The sequence below is a fragment of the Zootoca vivipara genome, chromosome 3 (genome assembly GCF_965207765.1).
Source record: "Zootoca vivipara chromosome 3, rZooViv2.hap1.1, whole genome shotgun sequence".
In the NCBI taxonomy this organism is placed as follows: Eukaryota; Metazoa; Chordata; class Lepidosauria; order Squamata; family Lacertidae; genus Zootoca; species Zootoca vivipara.
The window spans coordinates 80,777,938-80,792,781 of record NC_142586.1 but is presented as its reverse complement, the minus strand read 5'-3'; the positions used below and the strand labels follow the sequence as shown (position 1 = coordinate 80,792,781).

At 42.4% G+C, this 14,844-nt stretch overlaps 1 protein-coding gene across 1 annotated transcript; it reads left to right on the top strand.

The window, feature by feature from the left end:
- Positions 1 to 422: 422 nt before the first annotated feature.
- On the top strand, positions 423 to 13,668 carry TSLIG3A (tRNA splicing ligase complex subunit 3A). The gene is made up of 9 exons (XM_035108235.3): positions 423 to 763; positions 1,122 to 1,229; positions 4,225 to 4,373; positions 5,043 to 5,177; positions 6,013 to 6,197; positions 7,774 to 7,854; positions 8,492 to 8,608; positions 9,412 to 9,579; positions 11,858 to 13,668. The coding sequence occupies exons 2-9, from the start codon at positions 1,177 to 1,179 to the stop codon at positions 12,632 to 12,634; spliced, it is 1,665 nt and encodes a 554-aa protein (XP_034964126.1). The 5' UTR covers positions 423 to 763; positions 1,122 to 1,176; the 3' UTR covers positions 12,635 to 13,668.
- The last annotated feature ends 1,176 nt before the right edge of the window (positions 13,669 to 14,844 follow it).

Here is a 14,844-nt window from a genome sequence, read left to right as displayed (position 1 = left end):
GCTATTGTTGGCCCGCCACTCTGTACTATTTTCATCATGCTTCAGCAACCCTCAATAACTAGAAGAGATTCCATTTCTCACGAGGGCGCCAATATTTGCTCCTTCAGTGCAGCTTCCATAAACGCTCTACGGCTACAGGTAGGTAGCCGTGTTGGTCTGGGTCGAAGTAAAATAAAAAAATTCCTTCAGTGGCACCTTAAAGACCAACTAAGTTTTTATTTTGGTATGAGCTTTCGTGTGCATGCACACTTCTTCAGATGCTCTACGGCTAGGAGAGTAGCGAAAGGCGAACCTTTGCATGCTGGTTCGTGTACTTTCACAAAGCGGAAAAGCCCGTCTCTTGAAGTAGTTTGTCCCTTCTCCCACAACGTCCACTCCTCCTTTCAGGCCCAGGGTTTTTTCCCCCCCAACGTGGTTCCTTTATATAGAGATAGGAAAGGGAAAGCGAGAACGTCCTCTTAGGGCTGTCCAACAGTTGTGCCTGAAGAAAATATTTATTGACGCTCTGAAATATAACTTCCTGCGTTAAGGGATAAAAAGAGAGGCTTTCTTAGACCAATATGAACCGTTAGAGGCAGAGTGTGAAGAAACAAGAGGGTTTTCAAGGCGCAGAGCGGAGCATTTTTTTCAATCAGGCGAGATTGGTGGCGCCCCCCTCGTGAGGTGAAAGGTCAGGCAAAGGGGGCCTTCCCCCTCTCCTCGCCCTTCCCCCACCTCCTGACATGCCAACCCAGCAGTCGGCGGCGGAGCAGCTGCGCAAAAGGTAGGTTGCGGGGTAGGAGATTTGGGGCGCTGCTGGGCGGGATGGAACGGCGCCCCTCAGTGGGGCGGGGAGGTGGGGGCCAGGCAGGCCAGAGCCAGTTCTTAACGTAAGCAGAAGCCCCTGGCCGCCTGCCCTCCTCTGGGTCAGTGTCGCCTGGAAAGGGAGGGGGTCGGTGGTCGGGCATTCAGTGGGGCTGTTCCTGGTGGGGGGGCAGGTCTGTGAGGTGCGACCTCGATATCCCCCTCTCCAGGCGAACCGTGAGGCGAGCAGGGCATTCAAGCCACTCTGCGCCAGTCATTATGGTGACCGCTGCATTCTCTCAGGCGTTGCTAACCGAGTCTTGGTTTGCTAATTGCAGGTTCTAGGTTTTTCCAACCCCCTTTTTCTTTTGTGCTCATTCTGAAGCCCCGGAAATGGAGTTTGAGCTCATGGAGAATGACATCCTAGAGTCGCTGGAAGACCTCGGGTATGTATGAGAGCAAATATGTGTAAATAACTTCGGTTTTTTTTTAAAAAAACTTTTTTTTGTTATGTGTCCTCACCCCCGTGCTCCGTGTTTTGTGGGGCAAGTAAACAGTCTCGAACCATATGATTCATTTCTGAAATAAAGCAGGTGTGGAGATGAACTGGATTGGAAACCATTATGAGCTTTATTTTGGAGGAGGGTTTTGATTTGGACCATTTAGTGAAATAAGCTGATATTTTACCAAAAGCGCCTATCATTTGCATCAAGATGGGTATACTAGTCTGAGGTTCCGAAATGAACAAAAGTATATCATCTGCAAATGAAACTAACTTATGTTCAGCTGAATTATGAACTGCTCTGTGAATCTCACAATGTTGTCTAATAGCACTAAAAATGGTTGAATACAAATCAACAATCTGCCTCCACCACCCTTCAAGGCATCACAAGATCACATATTATTTGGTGTTACTGCCCTGTGCTCTGCATTAAGGCAGGGCCACATCCATTCAGCAGACTTAAAAAAATAAAATCTGGCAGTCCAGCATCATTTTTAAAAAAACCCCACACAGAAATTTCTACAACTTCTACAATGTTGACCCCCACCACCACCTCAGTGCTCTTCCTCCATAATATTTACTGTTATTTCCTATAAATATATTCTACAATATAAATCGGTTGCCATTCATCCTTCCCTTTTAGCACAAAGTATTTCTCATGCTGCAGCCCTACACATATGTAAAAGTAAGCTGAAATGAACACAGTGAGACATAGTACCAAGGAAACCTGCCTAGACTAATGTTAATCATGCTTTAACCTTTTCTATGAGGCAAGTGTGTTGCTCCATTTGTGTGGTGTGGAGACTAGTAATGCTATTTCTCTCCTGTACCCACACCATTAAAAGCATACTGTACAAAAGGTTCTCATTGCTTTTGGAACATTTCTCTAGCTTTTTTTTTTTTTGAAGATGACACAAATTCTTGTAGCTTTTGTTTTGATTTGTTTGGTTTTTCAGGAAAAAAAGATGATAAGCTAGCGAGTATTTTAGAAATAGCTGCTGCAGAAAATTTTAAAATGCCTGCAACAGAGGATTTTGCTTACTGTTGCAAATCTTCTGAGTTTTCTGTAAATAGTAAAGGTAAAGGTACCCCTGACTGTTAGGTCCAGTCGCGGATGACTCTGGGGTTGCGGCGCTCATCTCGCTCTATAGGCCGAGGGACCCGGCATACAGCTTCCGGGTCATGTGGCCAGCATGACTAAGCCGCTTCTGGCGAACCAGAGCAGCACACAGAAATGGCGTTTACCTTCCCGCCGGAAGGTACTTTGCACTTTTACGTGCTTTCAAACTGCTAGGTTGGCAGGAGCTGGGTCTGAGCAACGGGAGCTCACATCGTTGCAGGGATTCGAACCACCGACCTTCTGATCAGCAAGCCCTAGGCTCTGTGGTTTAGACCACAGCGCCACCCACATCCGTTTGTAAATAGTAGTAATAGATAATACACTATGAACAGTAAGGAATTTGGTCATGTGTGTTCTCAAAAACAAATTTGTTTGTGTTACAGGTAGGTAGCTGTGTTGGTTTGCTGTAGTCAAAGCAAAATTAAAAAATTCCTTCCAGTAGCACCTTAGAGACCAACTAGGTTTGTTATTGGTATGAGCTTTTGTATCTGAAGAAGTGTGCATGCACACGAAAGCTTTGCTGCTCCAGAGAAGCGGACACGGAGCAATGGATTCAAACTACAAGAAAGAAGATTCCACCTAAACATTAGGAAGAACCTTCTGACACTAAGAGCTGTTCGGCAGTGGAATTTGCTGCCAAGGAGTGTGGTGGAGTCTCCTTCTTTGGAGGTCTTTAAGAAGAGGCTTGACAGCCATATGTCAAGAATGCTTTGATGGTGTTTCCTGCTTGGCAGGGGGTTGGACTGGATGGCCCTTGTGGTCGCCTCCAACTGTATGATTCTATGATTCATACCAATGACAAACTTAGTTGGTTTCTAAGGTGCTACCAGAAGGAATTTTTAAAAATTTGTTTGCATTATTCAGTAAAGGCCTGGATTGGGATCCAAATAAGTGCTGAAAATGCATGCATGGGGTAGTACTGTGAGTACAGTGGTTCTCAGTTTGAAAGAGAAAAGCTGCTTTTAAAGCAGAACAGGGGCTTATCTCTTTGGCATTGTTCTGGCTGGCTGGGCAGTTGTCCCAAAACATCTGCATCAGTTCTTTGAATTCTCTCCTTGGGTCTCTTGTTAAGGGTCAAGGCAGTGGAGAGAAGTAGCATGCCAGTGCAGCCAAAAAGAATGTATATTTCCCCCTTATCTTCACTACTATACTTTTATTGTTGTTTAGATGTATCTTACATCTCCAGTCTAAATGCAATCCAGAAGCTGACAAAAAGAGGATAGGTCCTTGCTCCAAGGAGCTTATAATTTAAATTTTGCAAGGGCAAGGAGCAGTAGATGAAGGACCAAAGGGAGAAAGAGGCAAGGGCATCAAACATTAGGGAGAAGAAGGAATAAGAGAGTTAATTATAACAAGGGAAGATTGTGAGCAAAAAAAATAAAGATGCTGATGAGGATATAGACTTCAATTCAAAGCATGCTAATTTGAAGGAAGTACCTTTGAAATCACTGGTGTTCCAGATAAATATATTGAAGTGTTAGTGGTGTTATCACCAAATACCCTGTTTTCCCGAAAATAAGACATACCCATAAAATAAGCCGTAGCAGAATTTCTAAGCATTTGCACAATATAAGCCATATCCTGAAAATAAGACATAGTGATAGGCACAGTTCCGGAGGGCGCCAAAGAAGAGGCGAGGCTGGATGCGTAATAAAAAATAAGACATCCCCTGAAAATAAGCCATAGTGTGTTTTCTTGAGGAAAAATCAATATAAGACAGTGTCTTATTTTCAGGGAAACAAGGTATGCATCGATTGCATACCTCAGAAAATGTACAGTAGCTTTTAATAACATGTTCTTATTTTTGTTTGTTTGCCAGTTACAAAGGCCCATTGTTAGAAGACGGTGCTCTGACCCAGGCAGCTTCTGGTGGGGCCAGTTCCCCTGAATATACTAAACTCTGTGCTTGGCTAGTGTCAGAGTTAAGGTTATTTTGCAAACTAGAAGAAAATGTGCAAGCAACTAACAGTGAGTAATCATGAGTCTGACACCATTGATTTATTTGTGTCTTTCATATTAACTCTGAAAACTTGTGGTGGTATAGATGCTTCCAACACTGATGTGATAGTGTGCCCAATGCCACATTCTGTTTTTTTGCCTATGTACCCATGGAATCAATTTTACTACTACAGTGATACCTTTACTTACAAATAACTTACTTACGAATGTGTCTACTTACGAATGGAGCTCCGTCCGCCATCTTGGTTGTAGTTTAGATAGGGTTGCTTCGACTTACGAATTTTTTCTCCCAATGCATTCCTATGGGATTCGACTTACAATTTTTTTCTACTTACGAATGTGTGTTCGGAACGCATTAAATTCATAAGTAGAAGTACCACTGTACTTGTCTTCCACTATATTTTGTACAAGTAAGCTTTTTTTAAGTGTTCATTTGAAGACACTATTTTTGCCATTCTGTATCACCTGAGTTCTTAATTTTGTTTGAAATGTTAATCATATTTTTGGGGTTTTAAAAATAGGAAAATAGGCTATTTTAATCTTCAACCTTGAATCTTGATAACATGTCTTGATAACATGATAACATGGAAGCAGTCTCTTCATAATGTAACTTTGTCTTAACTCGTGGCAAAGAGTTACTAGTTGAACCTCTTAAATGAAAATAATCTGTGTCTTAAGGTCCCACCGAAGCAGATGAGTTCCAGCTTGAAATGAGTGGGTTACTGGGTGAAATGAACTGCCCATATACAACATTAGTATCAGGAGACGTCACCAAGCGCCTTCTCAATCAGAAGAACTGCCTGCTGCTGCTCAGTAAGTTGAAAATAACAAAATACTTTTGTTCCTTTTTGTGCCACTGTGGAGATAATTAGGACACTTGTCCATTCCCTGATGCTTCTTGAGAACTTACGATACTATGATACTTAGAAAGAGAATATAGTCTGATCCGTTGAAGCTTTGGATTCATATCGTCTGTATCATATTGGAAACTGTCCAAGTAAAAAGAAAACCCAAGCATTTTTCTCTTTGCTTGTTATGAACAAACTTTGTCAACCTTTGAAAGTGAAAAGACATCTCATTCAGAAGTGATGTAGTGAACATGAAGGAATAGCAACTCTCCCCAGCTACTTAAGAACCATCCTGCTCTTGGGAGAGATCTAGCTTCTCCCCACCCCTACTTGTGCTTTGTCTGTGCTTAGTATAGAGTTTTAATTGATATTTATATTAATAGAATCAGAGAATTGTAGAATTGGAAGGGACCACGAGAGTCTAGTCCAATCCCTTGCAATGCAGGAATATTTTGCCCAGCATTGGGCTCACACCCATAACCCTGAGATTAAAAGTCTCACTCTATACCATATTCTTATGAAAAACAACATTGTGAGGTTTGCTTGAAAAACAATGTCTAAATATCTAAATTAATAATTCACATTCTGCAAAGGCATGCCATGCTTGCTTGAACACTGTTACCCTTAGCAGACCTGCCACTTGGTATTCAGTTTTTTAGATCCTTGTCTCATCTGAACCTCACCTCTCATTCAGTTAATATAAATATGTTATGGAATCCAGAATAGTTTCCTTTATGTTCACAGCTAACTAAGGCAGATATTTGTTAAAAGGTGCTAAATTGTCGCTTTTCTTCCTTCAGCATACCTCATCTCAGAACTGGAAGCTGCCAGAATGCTCTGTGTGAATGCTCCTCCCAAAAAAGCCCAGGAGGGGGGTGGTAGTGAAGTCTTTCAGGAGCTGAAAGGCATATGTATTGCTTTAGGCATGTCCAAGCCTCCTGCCAACATAACTATGTTCCAGTTCTTCAGTGGAATAGAAAAAAAGGTAAGAACCGAGGGTTTTGAGGTACATAGGCTTGGATCCATGATTTGCAGTGGAATGGCATTCTGAAGAGAGCCTGGCACTCAGAAGTGACTTTTCTGGGAGTGTGATGGACTATGGCAAGAATAGATAGGTGGGAAAGCTTGAATGTGTATGCAACGTAATGAATCTCTTAATTGCTGACAAATGAGCAATGCCACATACAATGCACTTTTGACCTAAGATGGATCTAGAGCGGCCCTCCAGATGTTTTGGCCTACAACTCCCATGATCCCTAGCTAGCAGGACCAGTGGTCAGGGAAGATGGGAATTGTAGTCCAAAACATCTGGAGGGCCGAAGTTTGGGGATGCCTGGTTTAAAGCAATGAATTTGAAATACTGCAGATAAAGTAGCATAAAATGTACAATAGGTAAAATTAGAGAGTGAAAAGCCCAGGAAAGGAAAGGTGCTGAAAAGACATTGGACTAGGCACCAAGCAAGCCACCTTGGAGAGAGCATTCCACTAATGTAGCACCACCGCTGAGAGTGCACTTTTCTTCCATCTCCCCCACCGTGCTGCATTTAGTGGGGACCCTTGGAGAAGGGCTTCCAAAGATGATCTTAGTATACAGGGTAGGCTCATTCTTAAGGACAACCTCCAGCATTTATAACTTGAGAGTGAAAAGTTTTTTTTTTTTTTTTTGGTGTGTGTTATGGCACTACCCACTGGATAGAAGCCTGTCCTTTGGTATCATTATTTCTAATAGCAATGCAAGTTTTCCTGTGCTTGTGTCCAAAATTGTACCACCCATGCACACAAGACAGTACCAGCAGATTTAGGATTAGGCTAAGGTTTGCAGATACTCACTTTCTTTAGAGGGGAAATCCAATTTTGGGGCGGGGCAGGGAAACAAGTCTTCTAAGTGGCATGGAATGTTGAGAGACTAAGAGGGGGCAGGGAAAAACTCAGTGGAATAGGATGGCTAGAAATGAAAGCTTATAAAGCACTATCTCATTGTGTGAATAGGTCACTTCCTAGTTCACACTGAGAAGCTATTTTAAATGGTCTCCCAAGGATGTGGAAGTGAGGCCTGCCCATAGATATTAATGGAGTGATCAGAAATTTTAATGTAGCTAGGGTTGGGCACAAGAACGTCCCCATTGCAAAACAAACAACTGGCCAGTGAGAATTAAGCATGCTCAGTGGGCAAAGAATGTTCACTGGCGGGAATGGAATGCAGCACCTGGAACCCTGAGCAGAAGCACTCACTGCAACCTATTTTCCCCGAGACGTACGGTTAAGAGGCTTTCATTCTTGAATTGAGATTTTTTTTTAAGTTGTCTGTCCTTCCCACATTAATAAGAGGTCGTTTACTTACTGATGTCATAATGATGTTATTAAAGAATTGCAGAATATTCTTATTTTAAACCACAACAATTTTCTGAAAATTTTAGGAATGTATTCTTTTGTGTAGCTTCTACTATGTATGAAGCATTCAAATTCCCCTTCCAAATCCATACGTTTGGTGGGGAAGAGAGCAAGCATTCACTATATGATACTGTGCTATTCTATACTAACATAGTATATTTTTGTTACAGTTAAAAGAAACATTAGCAAAGGTTCCTGCAAATCATGTAGGAAAACCGTTACTGTCAAAACCAATGGGTCCAGTTCATTGGGTAAGTTGTATGTCTGTAAAACTCTCTTTATTCTATCCTTGACTCTCTTTGTTAGTATTTATATATTTTCTTTCGTGTACATTAATAGTGCTGGAGGATACAATGCTGTCTTCCACTGAAAAACCACATGGGACTTTTCCCTCTTCTGTTATTTGCATGTCAAGTAAATGTGAATTGAATGGTGGATTAACCACCAAAGTCTGGTCTGCATGTAACACTTGTGGCTTCATAAACCATAGTTGATCAAGCCAGGAAAAATTGTTGACTCTTGTACTCTCCCTTAGCTTCTCCTTCTTGCTCAGTGACTTTTACCGTTCAATCCTGACCTCTTTAAAGTATTGTTTTCTGTTACATCCAAAATGGGGAGCAGTCATTTGATGTTGGTTTACTTGCCAGGAATCAGACCTTGCTTTAAAATTGTAGCTAGTAAACTAACATTAAACCGCAAATCCCCATTACAGTGGAGCCAGGGAACTATGGTCTTACAAGACTGGGATTGAAACCCCCAGATTAGCACATGATTGGGGAGCATATGGGCCTGAGATGTTGTTTCTTGGCTTAGTATGCTAATACATTGCACACTAGGAATGCCATGGCTGAGAGCCAGCGTAATAAGTGATATGCATTTTTATTTCAGGAAAAAATTGAAGGTATTAATCAAGCCATAGCCAATGAATATGAAGTCCGGAGGAAATTGTTAGTGAAGCGTCTGGATGTGACTGTCCAGTCGTTTGGCTGGTCAGATCGAGCAAAGGTACAGTTTGCATTCTGCAACTTCCTTTGGCCTTGCAAAGAGCGCTTTTTTCTTTTTGCTGTCTGCCCAAAAAACTGTCTGGTGGCGCTAATGGGAGTGGAAGTATCCCATAATTTAATTGACTTTTGTCTCTGAATGTACTAAGCACTTTTGTTTAAAGCTTATATTTCATTTGGCAACCCTTTTGTTGACACTTAGGACTAAATTTAATCATCAGCTGTGTAGTTGCGCTAGGGGCAAGTGAAAACCTCAGTGTAGCTCACTGCGTACCTGCATTTCACATGTGTTGCCAGTAAAAGAATGTCATTGCGAACGGATTATTACCACTTTGTACTTTTCTGCTTCTAATTGAACAGTTACCCCATAGCATTACTAATCATTTGCTTCACAAAATGTACCCAAATCACTATATTATGGTGCCTCATAAGTATTTATTTTGAACCATTTTTTCTCAGGTGAGCTGTAAATGGGGGAAACTACAGTTTTAAAATGCAGTCTGAACAAGTTTCAGAAATGCAGAATGAGATACAGACTTGGAAAATGGTTGGCGAAATAGGTAGCGGAAAAACAAAATAACATTGGGGAAGGCTCTGAAGCTGGATTTACACCTTATTTATATAAGGTGGTATATTGTCCCATTAGTCACTTTCCCTTGAGCTCACACAGCATTTCTCATGACTTGTTAGTTGCCTGCCATGTAGGCCTTAATCTGTCCTTGGAGCTGTTGTTTAAAATGGCAAATAATTAATTTTTAGCTGAATGTTTGTTTACATCTGTTGACTCTCTTCTTTTTTGGATTACAGAGCCAAACAGAGAAATTGGCTAAAGTCTACCAGCCGAAGCGTGCCACCCTTACTACCAAATGTGCTATATCTGTCGCTCACCTCTTGGCAGCTCGGCAAGACTTGTCAAAGATTATGAGGACGAGCAGCGGGTCCATCAGAGAAAAGACTGCATGTGCTATTAATAAGGTACCTTTGTTACATTGATATAATTTAGTTCTTTTTTATCTTTATAAGATAAGATATCTTTATTGTCATTGTCCCCTTGCGGGTTGCTACATCCACTCAGATAAAGCATTCCACATAATCCAAAATTACAAAACCTAATTAAAAACAGTAAATATAATACAAATAACAAGTAAAATAAGATGACTTCAAAGTCCAGGCTTTCCATTTAAGGCCAAAATTGCTCTAGAGAAGAAACTGTTCCTGAGACGGCTCGTTCTTGCCTGCATAGTTCTATATCTCCGTCCCGATGGCAGGAGCTGAAAGAAATGGTGACCAGGGTGCGTTGGATCTCTTGATATGTCTAGTGCTTTTTTATGGCACCTGGTGTTATAGATTTGTTCTAAGGTGGAGAGTGAGCAGCCAATAATGCTCTCTGCTGTTTTAATAATTCTACACAGCCCTGCTGTGTCCTGAGAAGTACAGCTTCCGTACCACAACTTCCTACTGTGCTGTGGATATTAACTAACTGGATGGGGAATTTTTTTGTATGCTTTCAGCACATACAATGCACACTCTGTTTTGCCTCTCCCTTCCCATGGTTTCTTCTACCAGGTTTACAAAATGGCATTGGGGGCGGGGGGCAGGGGGACTGGTTTCAATGCCAACAGTTCAACCTGGTACATTGCACAGGAGTTGTTAACTGTTCTGTGTCACATGTTGATATAGCACAGAGCAGGGGTCTTCCACCATGGGGCCCCAGTTTTGTTGGACTGCACCTCCTGTCCTCCCTGACCATTGGTTAAGGTGGCTGGGATGGTGGGAGTTGTAGTCCAGCAACACCAGGGACCTAAGGTTGAAGAGCTCTGGCAGAGAGGATCAGCCTTCCTGAGTTAAAAACAGCCCTATATTTGAGAATGACTTCCTTGTTTACTTAAAGTATTTTTAGTTATTATTTGCACAAAGTACAGTAAGAGAGTCATACTGGTTTGCAGTATTACAAGGTAGTCATGTAGCAAGAGGATGCACTATTGTAGTCGTGAAAATCCTCTATTGTAGCTGTGCTTATCTGTGGAAGCATATTTTGACTTTCAACGAAGTTAGCAAAACCTTGTGGAAGCCATATGGGACTGGATGGCTGTGGATGCAAATTCTATGTCAGCCATGAATTTTCTCAATTATGTTTGATAGTCATACTCTTGCCCTATTCCATAATTAGGGCTTGAGGGGGTCCCTACACTGGCCGCTCTCCCCACTTTCTCTCCCACACACCCCCGGCCGTCTGGGGAAATAGAGATTATCTAGTGTCCATTGCCAGCGCTTGCCAGAGCAGTACACCCAGCAGAACACTTTTTAAAGTTGTTTTTTTTTTAGTTGGTGACCAGTGTATGCTAGCCCCGAAGTACCCATGAGAAGTGTTGGTGCTGTGCCTGTTTTCTAATGCACTGCCACTCCCCTATATCTTGTGCTGCCACTGTGTAGTCTTTTAGGCATCCCGAACAAAGGGCCCACTATAAAAGGACCAACACTACCTCTTCAAGACTAATTATTTTCAGAAATGAAAAAATACAGTCAAAGCTTCCTTAGATTTAAAGCAAAAGAGCAATATATCGCTGAGTCCCAAAATTGTAAAATCTATCTGGAAGACACCTTATGTCAATAAGAGAAAATATATAACAGAAAATTTAAAAATGAAACGTAATGGGCAAGGAAGCCCATTCTTTCTGCATTCCAGCTGTGGATCACCTCCATCCCCAAGCACTGCTATAATAAATGATTACATCTTGATCTGCTGAATGACCCTTCCCGCCCTCCTTCTTCAGTACATCACCTCTGTACACTTCCCATTTCAACTCATTTTTTAAAGTACAGTGTTTTCAGATTGTTAAATAGTCAGTGTTAGAAATTAGTCAGGTACCAGACATGCTTTGTGACTGGCGTGGGTCCAGTTGCTATCACATGGAGATCTCTGGATGCCAGGTTGGCGACTGGGAAAAGCAAAATGTCACTTAGACTCAGGTTCTTAGTTTGAATTAGTTTTATTCTGCATTGCTTTATTTGATGTGCTGTAAACCACTTTTAGATTTGTTCTTTAAAATATAAAGTGGTATAGAAATGAAATGAATAATAACATCAATTGCAAAAAAGCACCTACTGGTAGATATTCCATTGTGGCACCCATAACCTAGGTTTAAGGTGCCATTTGGCGATTAGCTTAGATATCAGAGTTTTTAACACTGTAAGTAGCACAGTTTTTCCCCTATGTTAATTCTTCCAACACATTGGTTTCTTTTGCTTTTAGGTATTAATGGGCCGAGTGCCTGACAGAGGTGGCAGACCCAACGAAATTGAACCTCCTCCTCCCGAAATGCCACCGTGGCAAAAAAGGCAAGATGGCCCTCAGCAGCAAAGTGGTGGAGGCAGGGGTGGCAGAGGTGGCTATGAGTCGTCCTACGGAGGTCGTGGAGGTTATGAGCAAGGGGGCCATGACCGAGGAGGCCGCGGAGGATATGACCAAGGAGGCTACGACCGTGGCAACCGCGGAGGGTACGACTCATCCTACGGAGGCCGTGGAGGCCATGAACACGGGGGTCACGAGCGAGGAGGACGAGGACGTGGTGGCTATGACTATGGAGCCAGAGGGGGAGGCAGAGGAGGCAAACCCCAAGGAGGCTGGACTGATGGTGGAGGAAGTGGCTATCAAGATGTCAACTATAGGGATAGTAACTACAGAGACGCAAGCTTTCAAACTGGGGGTTATCACGGTGGTGGCGGCTATCAAGGAGGTGGCTATGGTGGTTATCAATCTTCATATTCAGGAAGCGGATATCAAGGTGGTGGTGGCAGCTACCAGCAAGACAACAGATATCAAGATGGGCACTCCAATGATCGAGGTGGAGGCCGTGGAGGAGGCCGAGGCCGTGGTCGTGGCGGCCGTGGCGGGCAAGGAGGTGGTTGGGGGGGAGCAAGAGGTGCACAGAACTTTAATCAAGGGGGGCAATTTGAGCAGCACTTCCAACATGGGGGATATCAGTACAATCAGTCTGGATTTGGACAAGGAAGACACTTCACAAGCTGAGGCTGCAAAAGCTTCCATTTGGGCAGAGCTCATGTAATAGATTTTCTATGGTTTTCTTTCTGAATTAGTACCAGGCCATGTCAGGCTGCTTCCGGAAAATGATCTTTGCTTTTGAGCACCTGTGAAAGGTGCGCATGAGTCTGATGCTGCCTAAAATGCAGCATTTCAACTCCAGGAAGCTCAGAACTTTAAGACAGCAGCCCTGGTTCTGTTCACTAAAGGAAAATTGAGTACATGTCTGTCGCACCTTTAATATGCAAACTAGTATGTCTGTTGGTTTTTACATGAGCTCATTCTTCCTTTAAGAATCTTCCACTCTTCAAGCCACTTTGAATATTGCTCTTCACCCTGATTTTCTGTAGACAACAAGCTGACTTCAAACCTGTATTGTAAAGCTGCAGGTGTGTCTAGTTAGTTGTGCGCAAGACCCTTTGAAGTGGGTTGGATTTATGCATTTGTAACTGCACAGAACTGCAGCCTACTTCATGGGGTCCATGTCTATTATATGAGCTCTACTGCTGATGACTTGTTCAATAGCCTTATCTCTCATTGATCAAAACCACACTCATGTCCCCATCAGAGACCCAACCACTGTCATGCCACGCAAAGGTCATATAACAAACCGAGCTAAGTTGTGAACAGATAGTATATGTAGCCTTGTGCTTTAGCATAATTCAGATTCATTTCACACACCAGAAAACAGTTGATCCCCTGACCAGCCTAATTTTTACTTGAAATTAGCTAGCAGTAATGGCAAGCTGAAACTTGTTTTGTGCACGAGTTAATACCACTGATCAGCAATTATAGGATGATTTCAATTTTTGGCATCTAACGCAAGACAAAATGCCCTTCAGGTGGGATTGTTACAGTTTTCCTTACTAAAAGTCACATCAGTGCGCCTTGCCTGGGGTTTTTTTTTGTGTATGAGTGTGAGTGTGCGTGTGTGTACAGAAACATTGTCAAGCTGTGAAAGAAAAATGGCTGAAGGTGTGCTATTGTATAAAAGGTGAGCAATAAAAGTATCTGTTCTCCTACTGGTTTGATTCTCTTTAACTTTCAGTTGGTGCATGGGTTACCAATATTTTTGAACTAGCAGGCACAGCTTGACTTTAGAGAAAATGCTGTGGATGCTAGCCGCAAAATGGCTGCCATGGGGCATGGACAAAGTTTGGAGAGAGTAGACAGTGTCAGGCTTACCATGGGAAGTAAGCTTTTGTCCTGAGTGTGGTCGTCACACCACAGTTATTACATGGTTGTTGGCTCATAAGAACAGGAAGCATTCCCCAGTTCCCCAAAAAATACACAACGTGGCCACACACTCATGCACACTGCACACACACAACACCACAAACGCATCTGCCACTCGTGCGTACACCACATTTCTCCCTCTTGGGGAGACAACACAATATTCATCCTGCCTTTCCTTCCTCACCTCTTTCACAGAGGCCACACATCCGTGCATCTGACCCACACGCACAGACCCCATGTACTCTCCCTAGTGCACATTTCCCTCTTGCATGCACAAAGGGGGTGGCAGGAATAGTTAAACACTAGACAGGTGGAACAGGCTGTCTCACCTATGTTTTGCCTCCTAGATTTTAAGAATGCTAGACATTTGATGGCTTCCACGGGAGGTCAAAAAGCTCCTTACAAATAGGAATGGGGCTTCTCACCTGGCTGCCTGTTTCTTGGTTGTAGCAAGTAGAACAGCTACCTTAGCAGTGGGAGGGAAATGGAAGGTGGTGGTTCTGCCCCTTCAGATGTATTGATTGCAAGGAATATTTGATCCTAGATGCTATTATAGGTCAAGGAGTATAAATGTTAGGTTTCCCTGCAAAAACATTCATAGCCAAGTTGCTAATTCTCATGGATGTAGAAAACGTCTTGAGCAAGTGTTGGCAAGTGTTTTTAAACTGCTTTAAAAATGAGAGGAGATTGGGTTTTCATTCTATTGTATGTGTATCTAGAAATCAGGTTTTAGCTTTGTACTTGTTCCTCTTCCCTGACCTTGGGACTCAGTTTCAGTTTCCTTATATGGTATTCTCCTTTGCCTTTTGCCACCAAAGTATTTAACCAAAAAGGACACCCTAAATTCACCATAAACCTGAATTTTGTAAACATACAAAGATATGGAAACAAGTAAATACATGCAATTTTACTCAGTATGTGTATTTTATACTTTGATTGGAAGGTCAACTGCATTTAATTGC